General features: G+C 58.7%; 1 protein-coding gene across 2 annotated transcripts; it reads left to right on the forward strand.

Moving 5' to 3' along the window:
- The first annotated feature begins 1,633 nt into the window (after positions 1-1,633).
- Positions 1,634-12,375, forward strand: BAK1 (BCL2 antagonist/killer 1). 2 transcript variants are annotated; one of them, XM_072356215.1, is made up of 6 exons: positions 1,634-1,820; positions 5,353-5,466; positions 7,079-7,214; positions 7,296-7,439; positions 8,795-8,975; positions 9,118-12,375. In XM_072356215.1, the coding sequence occupies exons 1-6, from the start codon at positions 1,652-1,654 to the stop codon at positions 9,220-9,222; spliced, it is 849 nt and encodes a 282-aa protein (XP_072212316.1). In that variant the 5' UTR covers positions 1,634-1,651; the 3' UTR covers positions 9,223-12,375. The 2 variants fall into 2 exon arrangements, with proteins under 2 accessions (XP_072212316.1, XP_072212315.1); XM_072356214.1 differs by lacking the exon at positions 1,634-1,820 and adding an exon at positions 2,098-2,228.
- Positions 12,376-13,657: the final 1,282 nt, after the last annotated feature.

Consider the following 13,657-nt stretch of genomic DNA (forward strand, 5'->3'; position numbering starts at 1 on the left):
TTCAATGCTCCCAGGTGAAACGTGCTGCTGGATGTAAGCAGTACCCGAATGGGCTGCCCTCTGCAGTGCACCACCTGTATGGGATCTGATGGAGCTGATGCAACTGAGATCTCACCCCTCAGAGCACCTGTGCCTGAGAGGACATGGCACTGAAATGAGTGTAACCCCATGCCATCCCCCCACTCTTACATCTCCAGAGCTCTGCCAACGACAGCTTCATCTGCAGCCACCTCCTCCTTGCCAGCTGCCCCGCTGCTCTGCAGGGCCACGGTGCCACCAGGAGCCTCCATCCCATCGCCCTCCACCACCGGTTCCATGTCGCTGGTGCTGGTGGTCAGGCAGCTCCTGCTGCTGCCCAGCGATCCCTGCAGGCTGACCTCCCGCAGCTCCCCCAGCAGCAGCTCCGTGCTGTCTCCCTCCTCATCCTCGCAGTGCTCCTGGCACAGGATCCCCCCACGGGTGGGCTCAACCCGCTCTGTTTGCCAGCTGTGGGGCCCTCCAGCAGCACCCTGCTCCTGCTGCTCTGCTTGGGGCTCCTGTGCCCCCATTGAGCTCCGTGGGTACCCAAGGAGGCTCCTGAGGAACCGGAGCAGGGAGGGATGGCTGGAGGGCCGGGCAGCCTGCGGGGCATCCATCAGTGCTGTGAGTGGGGCTGCAGGGCAGCCAGTGGCCCAACGGCTCAAAATGGGTTCAAACTCAACGGTCCCCAACGGCTCAGAGCACAGAGCTGAGCAGGGCCGGGGCTCTGCAGCAGGGGGATGGCAGCCGGCGGGGTGAAACCTGCACACCATGGGCAGGGAGGGGGCCCTCAAAGGGAGGGTTCCCTCAACCCACAGCCACTCATCTCCGCTCTCGTGGACGCAGCGCATCGCTTGGAGGCAAACTGGTAGCAGAGCCAGGTGTAGGGTCTCCCAAACACCACCTGGATGGTTGGAGTAGATGATCTTGTGGGCACTTTCCAACCTCGTGATTCTATGATATCACCACCATTTCTCCAAGTCCACATTTGCCATTGCTATCCAAGGGCTGGAGCTTTCAAGCCAGTTCCCCTCCTCTCCCCAGTATCTGCCCTCTCTTGAACACCCTCCAGCAGCCATTGGTGGACACTCCTCCACCTCTTGTTTCTCACTCAGCCGCCTCTTTGCTGCGGACACGAAGGATCTGTCCTGTCCCCTGCCCCTCCATCACTGCAGGCATCCACTGCTTTGCCCTCCACAGCCCTTCTCTGGTGTCCAGGGCACCCCTGGATCCGGGGCTGAGCCCTTTGCAGTCATTCTGCCAGCAGAGGCCTGGCCAGACACATCCGGGATTCGACAAACCTTCCAGCTCAGCTCCCTGAGCATCCCACAGGGCACGCTGTCCCAGGGCACGGGGCAGACAGCTGAACTGATCACAAGCAGCCAAGCGTTCATACCGGCCCCAGACTTATTCTCTGGCATTGTCATTCCTGGAGGAGGGCAGCCGGGGCAGCTTGGTGCCGAGCCAGTGCCAGCCCTGCTGCGCTGTATCTCATTCTCCAGCATGAATCACTCCCTCTCCTCCTGCAGCCACCCGGGTTTTTCCCCAATCCAGGTGGATTTCGGATCTCCTCAATCACTTGGTGTGAATCACCGCCGCCACCAGCCCTCCTTTACCTGGCTGCTCCACGGGGATGTTCCCCTACGGAAACGCTCGAACGACTCCACGGGGGCACTTTGCAGCCTGGCAGAGCGCAAACCAGCCCCACTCAAAAGCTGCAGCCTTCCCGGACCGAAGCAGCCCCGGACGCCCCACAGAGAGGCAGGGCGGCTCTCAGGGACAGGCGGAATTGGGGCGCAGAGGTTCGTTTCTCTCCCCTCGCCCATCCAGGCTGTGCAGCGCAGCGTGTTCCCGGCTGTCGCGCATCCCGGAGCACCTCGATCCGTCGGACACCCCCCGAGCATCCCACGCTCTCGAGCCGCGACGCGCAGCCCCGGAGCCCCTTTCCCACGCTCGGGTGGTGCAAGGCGCCTCTAGAGGGAGCTGAGCCCCGCCCGGCTCCCTTCGACATCTATGGTCCGGGGTTGGGTTTCTATTTTTTTTTTCCTCCCTTCTTTTCCCTCCTCCTCCCCGGCCCTGCTCGCTTCCTTCCCCCGCGCCGCGCCGGGAGGAGGCAGGAAGGGAGGCGGCGGGGATGGAGCAGCTCCCCGGGGGGATGCAGTAGCTCCCTGGGGCACCCCCCCGCCCCACCTGGTCCCCGCCGGGACGCGGTGAGTAGCGGGGAACCCCCCGGTGCCCCCCGCCCCGAGGTGATGCGCTTTTCCGCGCCGCAGGGCCGGGCCGGGCGGTGCCGGCGCTCCGTGAGCCGGGGGAAGGGGAGGTACGGAGGGGGTGCGGGGGTACAGCGGGATCGGGGGGGGCTGATCCTCATCCGTGCGGGAGGTTACAGCGCACAGAGCGCTGCTGCGAGAGCCGGGCCGAGGCTGGGGGCTGGGGGGTAACGCTCCGCGCTGTTTTGCCCCGAGGAGCAAATATTGCCCTTTTCCGTGATATTTCCTCCAGGTTTGTTGTTGGTCGTTGTTGTTGTTGTCTGTTTTTTCCCCTTCCCTCGTGAGGCCGCAGCGGTGACAGCCCCCGGCCCCCTCCCCCTCAGCCCCCCCCCCCCCGGCATCCCCGCACTGCGCGATTGGGGGCGGGCGGCCCGATGGGAGAAGGGCAGCGCTGGGCTGAGCACCGTGGTCCGTCCGTCCGTCCGTCCCCACGTCTGTCCCCGCTCCGGGCCGTGACCTCCGCGCGGGCATCGCACGTGGGGCTGAGCGCTTCCTGCCCGCAGTGCCGGGACGTCGGGGGGGCGGCGGCGGTGGGAGCTCGAGGGCCGAACCCTGAGGCGGGGGGGGCACAGAGCGGGGCAGACTCATTTGTGTCGCTCGTCTGGGTCAGTCTGGGAGGCTCAGGGCCAGCGCTGACATTTCAGGGCCGGTTGGTGGGGCACGGGGGTGGCGGTGGGGCACGGGGGTCCTGCGGTCCCCTGTTTGCACACTTTGCATCCCCTGCGTGGATCTGTGCGTGGGCTGGGGACCAGCACTGTGAAATGCTTCTCCCAAAGGATGCTCCATGCGTTTCCCAGCACAGGATCTTCCTAGAACATCGGGGCTGGGGGGAAAAGGGGGGGCTGCTGAGCCCCATAACCAGGCCTTGTCACAGGGCCCAGCCCATTAACGCACCCCCCCACCCCATCACCAGGCCCTTCACAACATCTTCCTGGCGCCCAGGAATTCTCCTTAGAAGAGCTGGAAGTGACGAGTATGTCATGGGGGCTCACAGGATGTGTGTCACAGACCTTTAAGCAGAGGGGACGAGGGTAAAATGAGAAACAGTTGAGGCAAAGGTCTTTTTTATGAGGGAAGCCTGCAGGAAGGCTGATTCTTTGCCTGCTACGTGCTTGTTAATAAAGATAAGATTCCCGTGCCACGGCAGAAGGGTTGCTAAATGCACAGCATAGGTGCAGGCTGTGTCTTTTAACCCTTCAAGGCCTCCTTTAAGAGTGAAAGGCCTGGGGTGGAGATTTGTCTTTGAGCAGCTGCTGAGTTACACACTGCTGGATGTGACCTGCAGCTCCCTGCCTCACACTGCTTTCATTTTGGGCAGCCTTGGGTTGTCTTTGAGTATGTGGGTGCCATATCCTCCTATGCACCCCTTCTGGCATGGCATTCCCGTAACAGAAAAGGGAATGGGGGGTCAGGATGCAGGCGGGATGAAGGCTGTGGTGCCTTTGGGCTGAGATGTGAACTTCCATAGGCATTCATAGGCTATGCAGGGGTGAGAGTTTTAGGGATGGGTTGCACTGTGTGCGGTGCCTGGGGGTGCAGCCAGCGGTCCTGGATACGTGCAAAAGGTCCACAGAGCCCCACGGTGCAAGAGAGGAAAGTGCTGCAAGGACCTGTCTTGAGAAGGAAACCGAAAATGAAAGTTCCTGTGAAGTGATGGCCCAGTTGCAGCTTGCCACATTTGCTTCCTAAGGGTTTGGCAGACAGCAAGTTGAGGAATCACATGAGTCAGCTGCTCACAGGCACTGCGTGCTGTGCTCACCAGACCTCCTGCAGGTCGAGCCATCGGAGCAGCCCCAGAAATTCCGTGTTGGGGAATTCCCCACATCGGGCTGGGAGCTGAAACAGCCGGCTGCATCCATAGGCTGTGCTGCAGTGCACTGAGCAGTTGGATGTGTCCGCAACCAGCACTGCGCTCCGTGCAGCCCCGGGCTGTGGCAGTGTGAGGCACAGAAGGAATTCATCCCACTTTGGTTATCCACAAGCTGACAGAACTGCTCCCAGGCTGTTCCTTGGGGCCTTCAGATGGAAGGTGAGCTGTGATTTTAGCCTTGCTGGGCATTGCATCTCCCAGACCTGCCCTGTGCTGCCCTTCCCTGAGCAGGGAGCAGCGGGGGGGGGTCACGGACCCCATTGCTGATCCTCTCAGCTTTGCCTTGGATGGGGATGTTTGAGGTTGGGGAGGAAAAGGGAAATCCTGTCCCTGTTGGCGTGGAGGAAAAAACAGCCCCTCCATCTGTGTGTCAGTCCCTGAATGCAGCACTGTGTGAGAGCTTGCTGGGCCAGTTTGCATTTCCAGGCCCCCATCCTCACCCTGGATGCGCTTCACACTCTGGTTTATGATCTCAATTTGTTGTTATTTTCCTTCCTTATAATCTATATGTGTCAGCTTGGACTGCGTGTTGCACCTCTGACCTTGTTGTAGGTGGTCTTTTTCCTGTAACCAGCACCTGAGTTTTGCCAGGGCTGCTTTGAAGCTGGGTGTCAATGGGTCTCTGGGAATTTCAAGCTGATGCAAAGCAGAAAACCCACCGGCTGGGCCCTGCCTGAGCTCTGCCCCCACAACATGTACTGGCATGCTGAACAAAAGGCGAGCAGCCGCAGGGATCCAGCCCTGACGGAGGCAGGTGGCCCCACTTCCTTCCCTGCAGAAAGCAGGGCTGACGTCAGAGCAGCAGCGGGCAGCAGAGCAGCAGAGCAGCGGTTTGCAGAGCCCTCAGTGCAGGTATAGGGCTGTGCAGGGTCTGCGGGCAGATGGAGCTGCACTCTGTTGGATTTTCTAATAGGAGAGCAGCCGGGAAGGCAGAATGAAATGGGGAGCCGGAGCCTCTGGATATGGGAAGGGAGAGAGCTGGTTTCTTGTAGGAGCTGTGGAAAGGCAGGCAGAGCTGCCTGCAAGGAGCGATGGTTGCAGGCACGGGTTGGTTTGCTGTGGAGGGGCAGAGCTCCACTGCTGAGCTGTGGGTGCCCTGCAGAGCTGCTGCCCTCTGTGCCGGGCTGTGCCTTCATCCCAGCACGATGCCGGCTGCTGCTGTGCCCTCCTCACGTCCTGCCTCTGCCCTTGCAGGTCCCGCTGAGTCCCACAGCATCTCTGCAATGGAAGGGAACGAGGGGGACCCACCCAGGGCCCACGGACGCCGGGGCAGCAATGGGCGCAGGTCATCACGGGAGATCAATTCAGGTACAAAGGGTGATGCGATGTTCAGGGGTGGGAGCACACTGAACTCTTTTTGGCACGTGTTTCTATGTGAAAGGCGGCACTCTGTACCTCCAGGGCTTTTTGTAAGGCTGGGGGTGACCAGTCAGCTTATAAAGCTCTGCAGAATGGAAGGAGATGCTGGATGTCATGGATGAGTGCAGTGAGCAGCCCGGGGGGATCGCAGAGCAAACAGCGTGGGGAGCTGCTGGGAACCAGGCTGTGCTGAACTGAACTGTGCTGAGCTGAGCTGGGAACTCAATGCAGCCACACGAGGTTGGCACGGGGCTCGCTGTGCCACAGGGGCCAGCTGCAATGTGCTTTCCCTTCCGTGAATGCAAGTGAGGGAAAGGTGTCTGAGGGTTTCAGCATGCAGGGGACGTGCTGTGCTGAGCAGTGCCTCCAGCAGCTGCTTTCAGTTGTGTTGCATTGGCTTCATGAGAAATGCTGTAGTGCTGCTGCCCACCAATGGGTGAAACTGGGAGCGGGGCCGAAAGGGACCGGGCACAAAGCTCAGCTCGTTTGGTCCCCTGGTGATAAAATGCCACTGCACAGAGCGCCTTCAGACATGGGTGACTTCTTAACCTGTTCTGCAGGTGGACCTGTAAATAAGTGTGAGTCACCGTGGCTCTGTCAATAGCAGAGATTAAAAGCCCTCCCTGTTTATGTACCCGAGCTCAGACCCGGCTCAGGGCTGCTTTATTGCCCAGTGGGGCTGTTTGTACCCTGGCGTGGCCCTCTCCATCCTTAGAGCTGGATCCCACATGAGCACAGTGCAGGACAGAAAGCCGTCCTTCCCTTACCAAAGTCTATCAGGCATAAAAACAAATACGGAGCTGTTTACGTATGCTGATTTCCTGTTGGAGGCCAATGAGATGCTGTTGTGAAAACCAGTGAGAGGATCGGGCCCTGAACTCTAACCACACTGCTCTGAGCTGTGCTTCCTGTACTGCCTGCTGCCCAACACGGGGCTGCTGGGACCTGCGGTGGGATCCTGCTCAGGCTGGAGCCGATGGGCTGCCATGCTCAGGGGGTGTTAGTCACACAGCTGTGAGTCTTTGTCTCCAAAACCACCTGCAAACAGAGTGGGGGAAGGAGGGTCCATAGAGCAGCTGAAGCCATCTGTGCTTGCCTACCTGCAGTGCCCATCTCCAGTGCCAGTAGATGAAGAGCTGCCCTCTCCCCTCGGGGCCAGCTGATGTTTCCAGGTTGGGGTACCAGTGGTTGTGCAAACAGCCGCACCTCTTGCTGCAGTCACGTATCCAAGGTGTCCTTGCACCACTAAAAATAGTGCCTGGGGTGGTTAGAGCAGGGATTTTTGGGTATGCTTATTTCCTCTTCTGCTCCTGCAGGCTGTTTGCTCTGCCTCTCATGAAACTCTGACTCAGTCGGTTTCGTTTTCTGCTCACTGCTCTGTGCTGCGCTGCTCTGTAAGGTGGGATTCGTTTATGGCCAAACAAAAAGAGCACACAAAGAGAGAGAGATTGAGGCACACCAGCACAAAGTTAGGCTGGAAAAGCCTACGTGGCCTCTTTCCAACCTTGGGAAGGCATCAGCCAAGCTGCCTCCCGACTTCTGTCCCTCTTGCATCTCTCAGAGGACCAGGTGGCCCAGCAGACCGAGGAGGTGTTCCGGAGCTACACCTTCTACCGCTACCAGCAGGAGAGAGAGGAGGGAGGGGAGGAGGTGCCCATGGACCCGGAGATCATGGAGATCCAGCAGGAGCTGGGCAGGTAAAATCTGCATCCCCAGCCCCGACCCGAGCCCGGCTGCTCTGCAGTCTGTGCCCATGACAGCCCGCCTTCCCTCGGCAGCACCGGGAGCCAGGTGGGCAGGCGCCTGGCCATCATCGGGGACGACATCAACAAGCGGTACGACGCGGAGTTCCGCCATATGCTGAAGTCCTTGCAGCCCACCAAGGAGAACGCCTACCAGTACTTCACCACCATAGCCTCCAGGTGAGGCAGTAGGCAGTGCCTCCAGGAGGGAAGGTCGCATTAAAACCTTAAAGCCAGCCTGGAGCAGCTGGCCCCACAACACGTGGGCTGCATCCACAGCTTCATCCTGAGCTCTGACTGAGCTCACCGTTATGGTTCCTGTGTTCTCTGCCTGTCTGCTCTTGTTCCTATTGCACTTTCTTCACACTGTCCCCTTGGCAGCCCTTGCTCGAGCAAGGCAGAAACTTTGGGTGGGGAAGTGTGGCCAAGTGGATGTCCCAGCGACAGTGAGAAGACTGAAGGCAAACACCCAGATGACGTCCTTATTGCACGAGGCAAAGCCTCGGTCTGTGCCCTGGGCTGGTTTGCTCTGCAGCCCTGATGGCATCACTCTGTCCCAGTCGAGGTGCCCACGGAAGCTCCAGTTGTGCTTTGAGGGGCTCAGCTCTCGCCCCTCTCCCTGTATTTTGCCCACAGGGCCACCTGGCTCCCTAAGGGTCCTGCAGAAGACCCCTGGAGGGGTCCCTGGGTCTGGTGCAGCCCCATCCCTGCACCCCTCCGCTCGGTGTGTGTTGTCTAACTGCCTCTCTTCTGTCCTTTTCCTGCTCCCCTCTCCCTGGGAAGCCATGCTGCGCTGTTTGCACCGCTTTGCCACCCTGAGGCGGTGAACGCACCGCAAGCAGGTAAATTAACCTCTGTCCCTTGGTGCTCCCTGTGTCCTCCTGCTCCATCCCAGGCTCCGAGCTCCCTTTCCCTCTGTGACCGGCACAGCCCTGCAGGGACAGCCATGACAGCACCAGGTTACAACGCAGGGCTGCAGCCTCCTCTTACTTTTCTTCTTTTTTCCCTTTTATTTTTCTTTTCTTTTCCTTCTTGCTAACCTTGCTGGAAAACAGGAACTCCCAAATCAGTGTCACACTTGCATGCAGTGATGCAGTTTGTGCGCAGCAGCTGACACTGGGAGCAGGAGCAATAGGCAGAGTGTACTGTGAAGCCCCCAGCCCTTGGGAGCATCGCTGAAGGCGATCAGTCGGTCTTGGAGGGATTAGTGCAGGAAAAGGGGAAGTCCTGCTCTAACACACCTCTGCCCTAGGTCTATATAAACATTCTTGCCTCTGGGTATGGCTGCACCAAGCAAGAGATGCTGTGTGCACGTGGGTTGCAATCCTGATCCTGGCTGCATGTGTAGCAGCATCACATAGCCACAAAACCACCGCCTCCCCTGTGCTGTTGGGATGCTCCTCGAGCAGCACAGCACTGCCAGCTCTGCCCTGCAGCCCATGTGAACTGAGAGCCCCGGGCAGCACAGGGATGGAGCCAAGCAGGGCGTCCTCTCCCAAGGAGTGTTTCTAACCCAACCGTTGGCTTCGTTTCAGCTTGTTTGAGAGCGGCATTAACTGGGGCCGGGTGATTGCACTGCTGGGCTTCGGTTACTGCATGGCCATCCACGTCTACCAGCACGGCATCACGGGCTTCCTGCGCCGCATCGCCCGCTACGTCACCGAGTTCATGCTGTGCAACCGCATCGCGCGGTGGATCGCCCAGCAGGGAGGATGGGTGAGCTGAGGGCACCGTGCCCGGGGGGACGGGAGCAGGAGGGGGTCGGTGGGATCCAGCAGGAGATGGGAGCAGAGCAGAGCGTGGTCCCGGCAGGGCGCAGGCACTTCTAACGCGCTCTGCTCCCTCTGTTTCCCGTCAGGTGGCCGCACTCGATCTGGACAATGTTTACATGAAGTACATGCTGGCGGTGGTGGCCCTGGTGATGGTGGGGCATTTAGTGGTACGACGCTTCTTCAGGCCCTGACCGCCGTGGGGTGGAGGCGGGGGGTCCCACCGAGCTCTCTCTCAAACCTCTGCTCCGCAGTGACACCTCCCAGCAGAGGGGCATCCAAGGGACCTCTGAGAGAGAGCAGCGTGGACCCGTGAGCCTCCCACTGCAGGACACGGGGCCTGTGCCGCCCAGGAGATGCCACCGGGAGCTACTGAGGGAGGCAGCGGGGAGGGGAGGGGTCTGCTCTGCTGTCTGCTCTGCTGTCTGCTTTGTGCCTGGCTGTGCTGCTGAGGGCAGAGCAGCGCTGTGACCTGGTGGCACACAGCAGTGGGGCAGCAGAACGGGATGCTCTGCAGGATCCAACACATCGCCATGGGAGCACACCTACGTGTGCGTGTTGTGTCTGCTCTGTGCTGTTCTTAAGGCACTCCTGGGGTGGGCGCGGAGCTCCCCGTGGCTGATGGCTCCATCCCACTCTGTGCCTGCATTTGAAGTGAAGTTCCAGCCTCAGTTGTGCTGTCTGTAAGTCACTGGAGGGGTGAGCCAGCATTAGAAAGTGTGGGGTTTGCTTTCGTCTTCCCCCTGCTCCTGAGCCCTAGTACTTGAGCCTTCTCTTTCTTCATAACAAGCATCCCTTACCTTTAAGAACCACTCTGACAGTCGGTGGGAACACACAGGCTGCCCGTGCCCAACCCACACTGCAGCTCCCCAGGGCTGGCACAGGTTGCCCACTCCCCAGCCCCACTGTGAGCCCCAGAGCTGTGTGCCAGCAGGCCTGGGGAGCACCAGTGGTTCTCCAAACACTAAGAAGCTGCAGTAGGTGCAGGCAGCCTGTCCTCCTCCCATTCTGCTGGCTGCTTCTGCCCAGCACACTTGCATGCTGCCCCAGTGGGAGCAGTGGGTGTCCTGCACTGCCAGTAGGAGGCACTGGGGTTGCACCTGTAGGAGCTGGGCTGGAGGTGCAGAGAGCCCAGGGGATGTGTGAGCTGGGCATGGCACGCAGCCCTGTGCATGCATGGCTGCTTTGGCGAGTGGCCTGACCTTGTTCCATTCGTGGCTGATGCTTGTAGATGAGCTTTAGGAGGGGGAGGGCAGCCGGCACCGCTCCCCTATCTCAGATCTCTCTGACTTCTGCAGAACAGGGCGAGCATCCCAGCACAAACTGCCTGCCTCAGCTCTGTTTCTTTTACACCAGGCAACTCTTTAAGGTTTGACACTGTGATGGCTTCTCTGAGCCAAACCCACCCCGTTCCAGCATCGCAGGCTCCCGGGGCAGCTCAGCAGTTGGGGCAGCCAGGAGCCTTCAGGGTAGGGGATGAGCAATGGGGCTGCGCTGGGGCTCCTCCTGCTGCTGGGGGATCCCTGTGGGGCAGCCCCCTTACAGACAGCAGCAGCACAGCCCTGAGCAGCCTTTGTGGGAGCCGAGGGGCGAATGGTGGGCCCTGGGCAGCCCTCCTGCTCCCCCAGCAGAGGCATTTCCTAATGGATGCCAGTCTGTCCTGTTTGTAAAACCTTCCACTACCAACTCCCCGCATCGATTCGTACCCTTGTCTCTAGATTTGTCCTCAATGTCTTGGGACTGCTCTGCCCCAGCACAGAGGACACCCGGCAGCCTTGCAGGGCTGGCCATAATTTGACACCCCTGATGTTCCTCAGGTTCCTGTGTTCTAATGAAGCTTTTCAGCCTCTTTCTGTATCAGGGTCTTCCCGTGCACATCGCTCCGACCCCTGCCCATGGCAGAGTGCCCTGAGCTGCACTCCCTGGAAGGACATTAAAATATCTGCTATATTCCTCTTTATCTTCCTGCCTTGGTTGCTTTCCCTGTAATGCTGAGGTGCTGTGTGTCTGCAGCGTGCTGTGCCCAGGCTTTGCAGACATGCAGATGCTCTGTGTCCATTTGTCCCCTTTGCAAGTGCACTTCTTTGCATTTAACCACGCAGCTTCATCTGCCATCGTCTCACAACCTGCACATCCTCATCCCCACCTTCATTTCTGGGTCAGAACACCACCAGATGGAGCTTCTCTGCCGCGCTGAGCAACTGATTGCTGTTTTCCTTTCCTCTTACCGGACCCCATTATCTGCATGCCCTGCTGCTCTCAGCTGGACTTGTTGCAGAGAAGAAAGCGGCACATCGGCTGCTCCTCACCTTGTTCACTACTTTCCAACACACTCTGGGAGCTGTAAGGGAGCACCGTGCTCATACAAACAGCCCGAAGTTGTTCTCATCTTCAAGAGGTGCTTCGCCTTCTGAACCCAATTCAGATGTAAGGCCAGGGGACGTTAAATAAAGGAGACTCCTCAGCTCTGTGGTAGATGACCGAGCCTTGACGCAGTCTGTGATACCAGAACTGAGAAGGGAGTTTTTAACCTCGGTGCTGAACAAAGGGAAACTTCCATTTGTAGCCATTTATTTCATTTCTCAGGGGATTCCAAGGCAGGGCTGCCTCAGGATGTCAGCACGGTGCATCCCTCCGCTCTCACCTCTCCTTCCTCACCCAGCAGAGAAAGGCTTGGACTGGGAGCACTGCTGGGTGCTGGGCTGCAGCAAAGGCACCGCATTTCAGGAAGGAGCAGCTCTGATGCTCAGCACTCAGCAGTGCCAATGCCTGGTTTGCCTGCCCTGCGCTGTGCAGGGGGGAACCCAAGTGCTGCTTCCCCTCCTCAAACAGCCCCTGATCTGTGGGGTGGAACAGCTGCAGTCACTGCAGGGGCTGTGCCCAATGGCTTGCAGTGAGGGGTGCTGAGTCCCTGCATGGGGGGAGTTTCAGGCAGAAAAGGGTCCCTCTGGTGAGGGGTTCTTTGTGCCTGGAAGAGGTGCCAAGGGAGAGCAGTCCTTGGTGCTCAGGGCCGGTTCAGCCTCCTGCAGAGCATGCCACATACTTGAAGCACACGGTGCTGCTCACAGCTCGCTCCCCAGCTCCTTTCCCCATCCCTGCAGACAGCCCTGCTCTCTCCCAGCACAGCAGGGCACAGCATGGAGCCACAAGCACACCTTGCACTGCAGGCATCCCCCCTAGCAGCAGGCGGGGTCCGCAGGGAGGTGGGGAAGGGGCTGCCTGCAGACACAGGGGCTGCGTGGGACACGGCGGGTTTGCTTTTACCACAAGTTCCTTTCCTTTCACAAATATTCTTTTTAAAGTGATGTAATATATATATATATATTTGAAAATAAAATGGTACACACAGTGCAGACTCCTTCCGGTGCCCTTCTTTGCTCCAGGTATTGCTGGGTGCATTACAGCAGTCTTCTCAAAGCCCCCTTTGGATGCACTTGGACGGTTCATAATGCTCAGACCGTTTTGATGGAGAAGCAGCAGTTGCTGAAGTTTTCTGGCTGGAAATGGCACTTCTGTTAACACAGGAGATACTCGGATGCAGCAGCTCCGCCAGTTGGATCCTGGCCTTCAGTGAAAAAAAACCACAAGAAATAAAGCCAATAAATGCAGATTTAGAGGCAGCTCTTCTTCCCAGGTCATGTGGAAGCCTCGGATTAATAAATCAGGATGGAAAATGGCTTCAGCTGAAAATTCCAGGCAGCTGTTGCCTTTCCTCTTCGTGCATAAACACTGACAATAAAGACCCCGCAGGCTGATTAATGCCCCCACGCAGCTCAGCAGACGCTGCCCCCAGGTCGGTGTTTCTGCTTTGTGCCATTCTGCAGCTTTATTCTTGAGGCTGAGCCCTGGGGGTCCTCACCCTGCCCCAGTCCCTCGCACTGCGGTGCTGTCAATGCTGTGCCAAGCAATGGCAGCTCACGGGAGGTGAAGGCGGAATGCTGTGTGTCGTATTGGTGCCGGGCTCGCTCGGTGCCACGTGGTTAATTAACGAGGCTCAGCTCGAGCGCGATAATTTGTTAAGCTGCGTAGCTTAATTGCCTGCAGTTCTGAGCCGATCCCCGCGTTAAGCTCCTCGTTAAAGGGACGGGGGGAGCCGAGCTGTGTTTGCTCTTTTGACTGCCAGGTGCACCTTCTGCAGGCAGATAAGGCAGAGCTGCTCCCCCGGGGTTATCACTGCGGAGCAGCCCCGTCCCGCAGCTCGCTGTTGCTGATGGGGGAGCAGTGCTGAGCCCCCCACCATGGAGAACCAGTGCATGAGCATCATTACCAGCACTGCCTTTAATAGGATATCATTTCAATGTGCAGACCAACACAGAATGGGTTGGGTTGGAAGGAAGGGACCTCGAGCATCACCACGTTCCAACCCCCACGTTTTATCCTGCAGTGCCAAAGCCAGCAGCTCTGAGCTGTTCGGAGCGTGGCAATTGTCACCAATGTCCCTCCCTGTCCCCACAGCAGCTCTCGGTCTCAGCACAACAGACACAGCAGCCCAGCTTTATTGCTGGTGTAAATCAGAGCAGCTCTGCCGACCTGCTGGAGCGCTGCGGATTTATGCCAGGAGCTGACCTGGCATCTCTATTTTCAAAACTAGGGCAGATTGAAATATGCTGTTTTTCGATAATATATTCA

The sequence above is a fragment of the Excalfactoria chinensis genome, chromosome 23 (genome assembly GCF_039878825.1).
Source record: "Excalfactoria chinensis isolate bCotChi1 chromosome 23, bCotChi1.hap2, whole genome shotgun sequence".
Classification (NCBI taxonomy): Eukaryota; Metazoa; Chordata; class Aves; order Galliformes; family Phasianidae; genus Excalfactoria; species Excalfactoria chinensis.

Excerpts from the sequence above, each read along its gene's own strand:
- BAK1 (XM_072356215.1), top strand. The coding sequence starts at position 1,652 with ATGTTCCCCTACGGAAACGCTCGAACGACTCCACGGGGGCACTTTGCA. Across the intron at positions 7,440-8,794 it reads TTCACCACCATAGCCTCCAG|CTTGTTTGAGAGCGGCATTA; the intron begins GTGAGGCAGTAG and ends GCTTCGTTTCAG. Across the intron at positions 8,976-9,117 it reads TCGCCCAGCAGGGAGGATGG|GTGGCCGCACTCGATCTGGA; the intron begins GTGAGCTGAGGG and ends GTTTCCCGTCAG.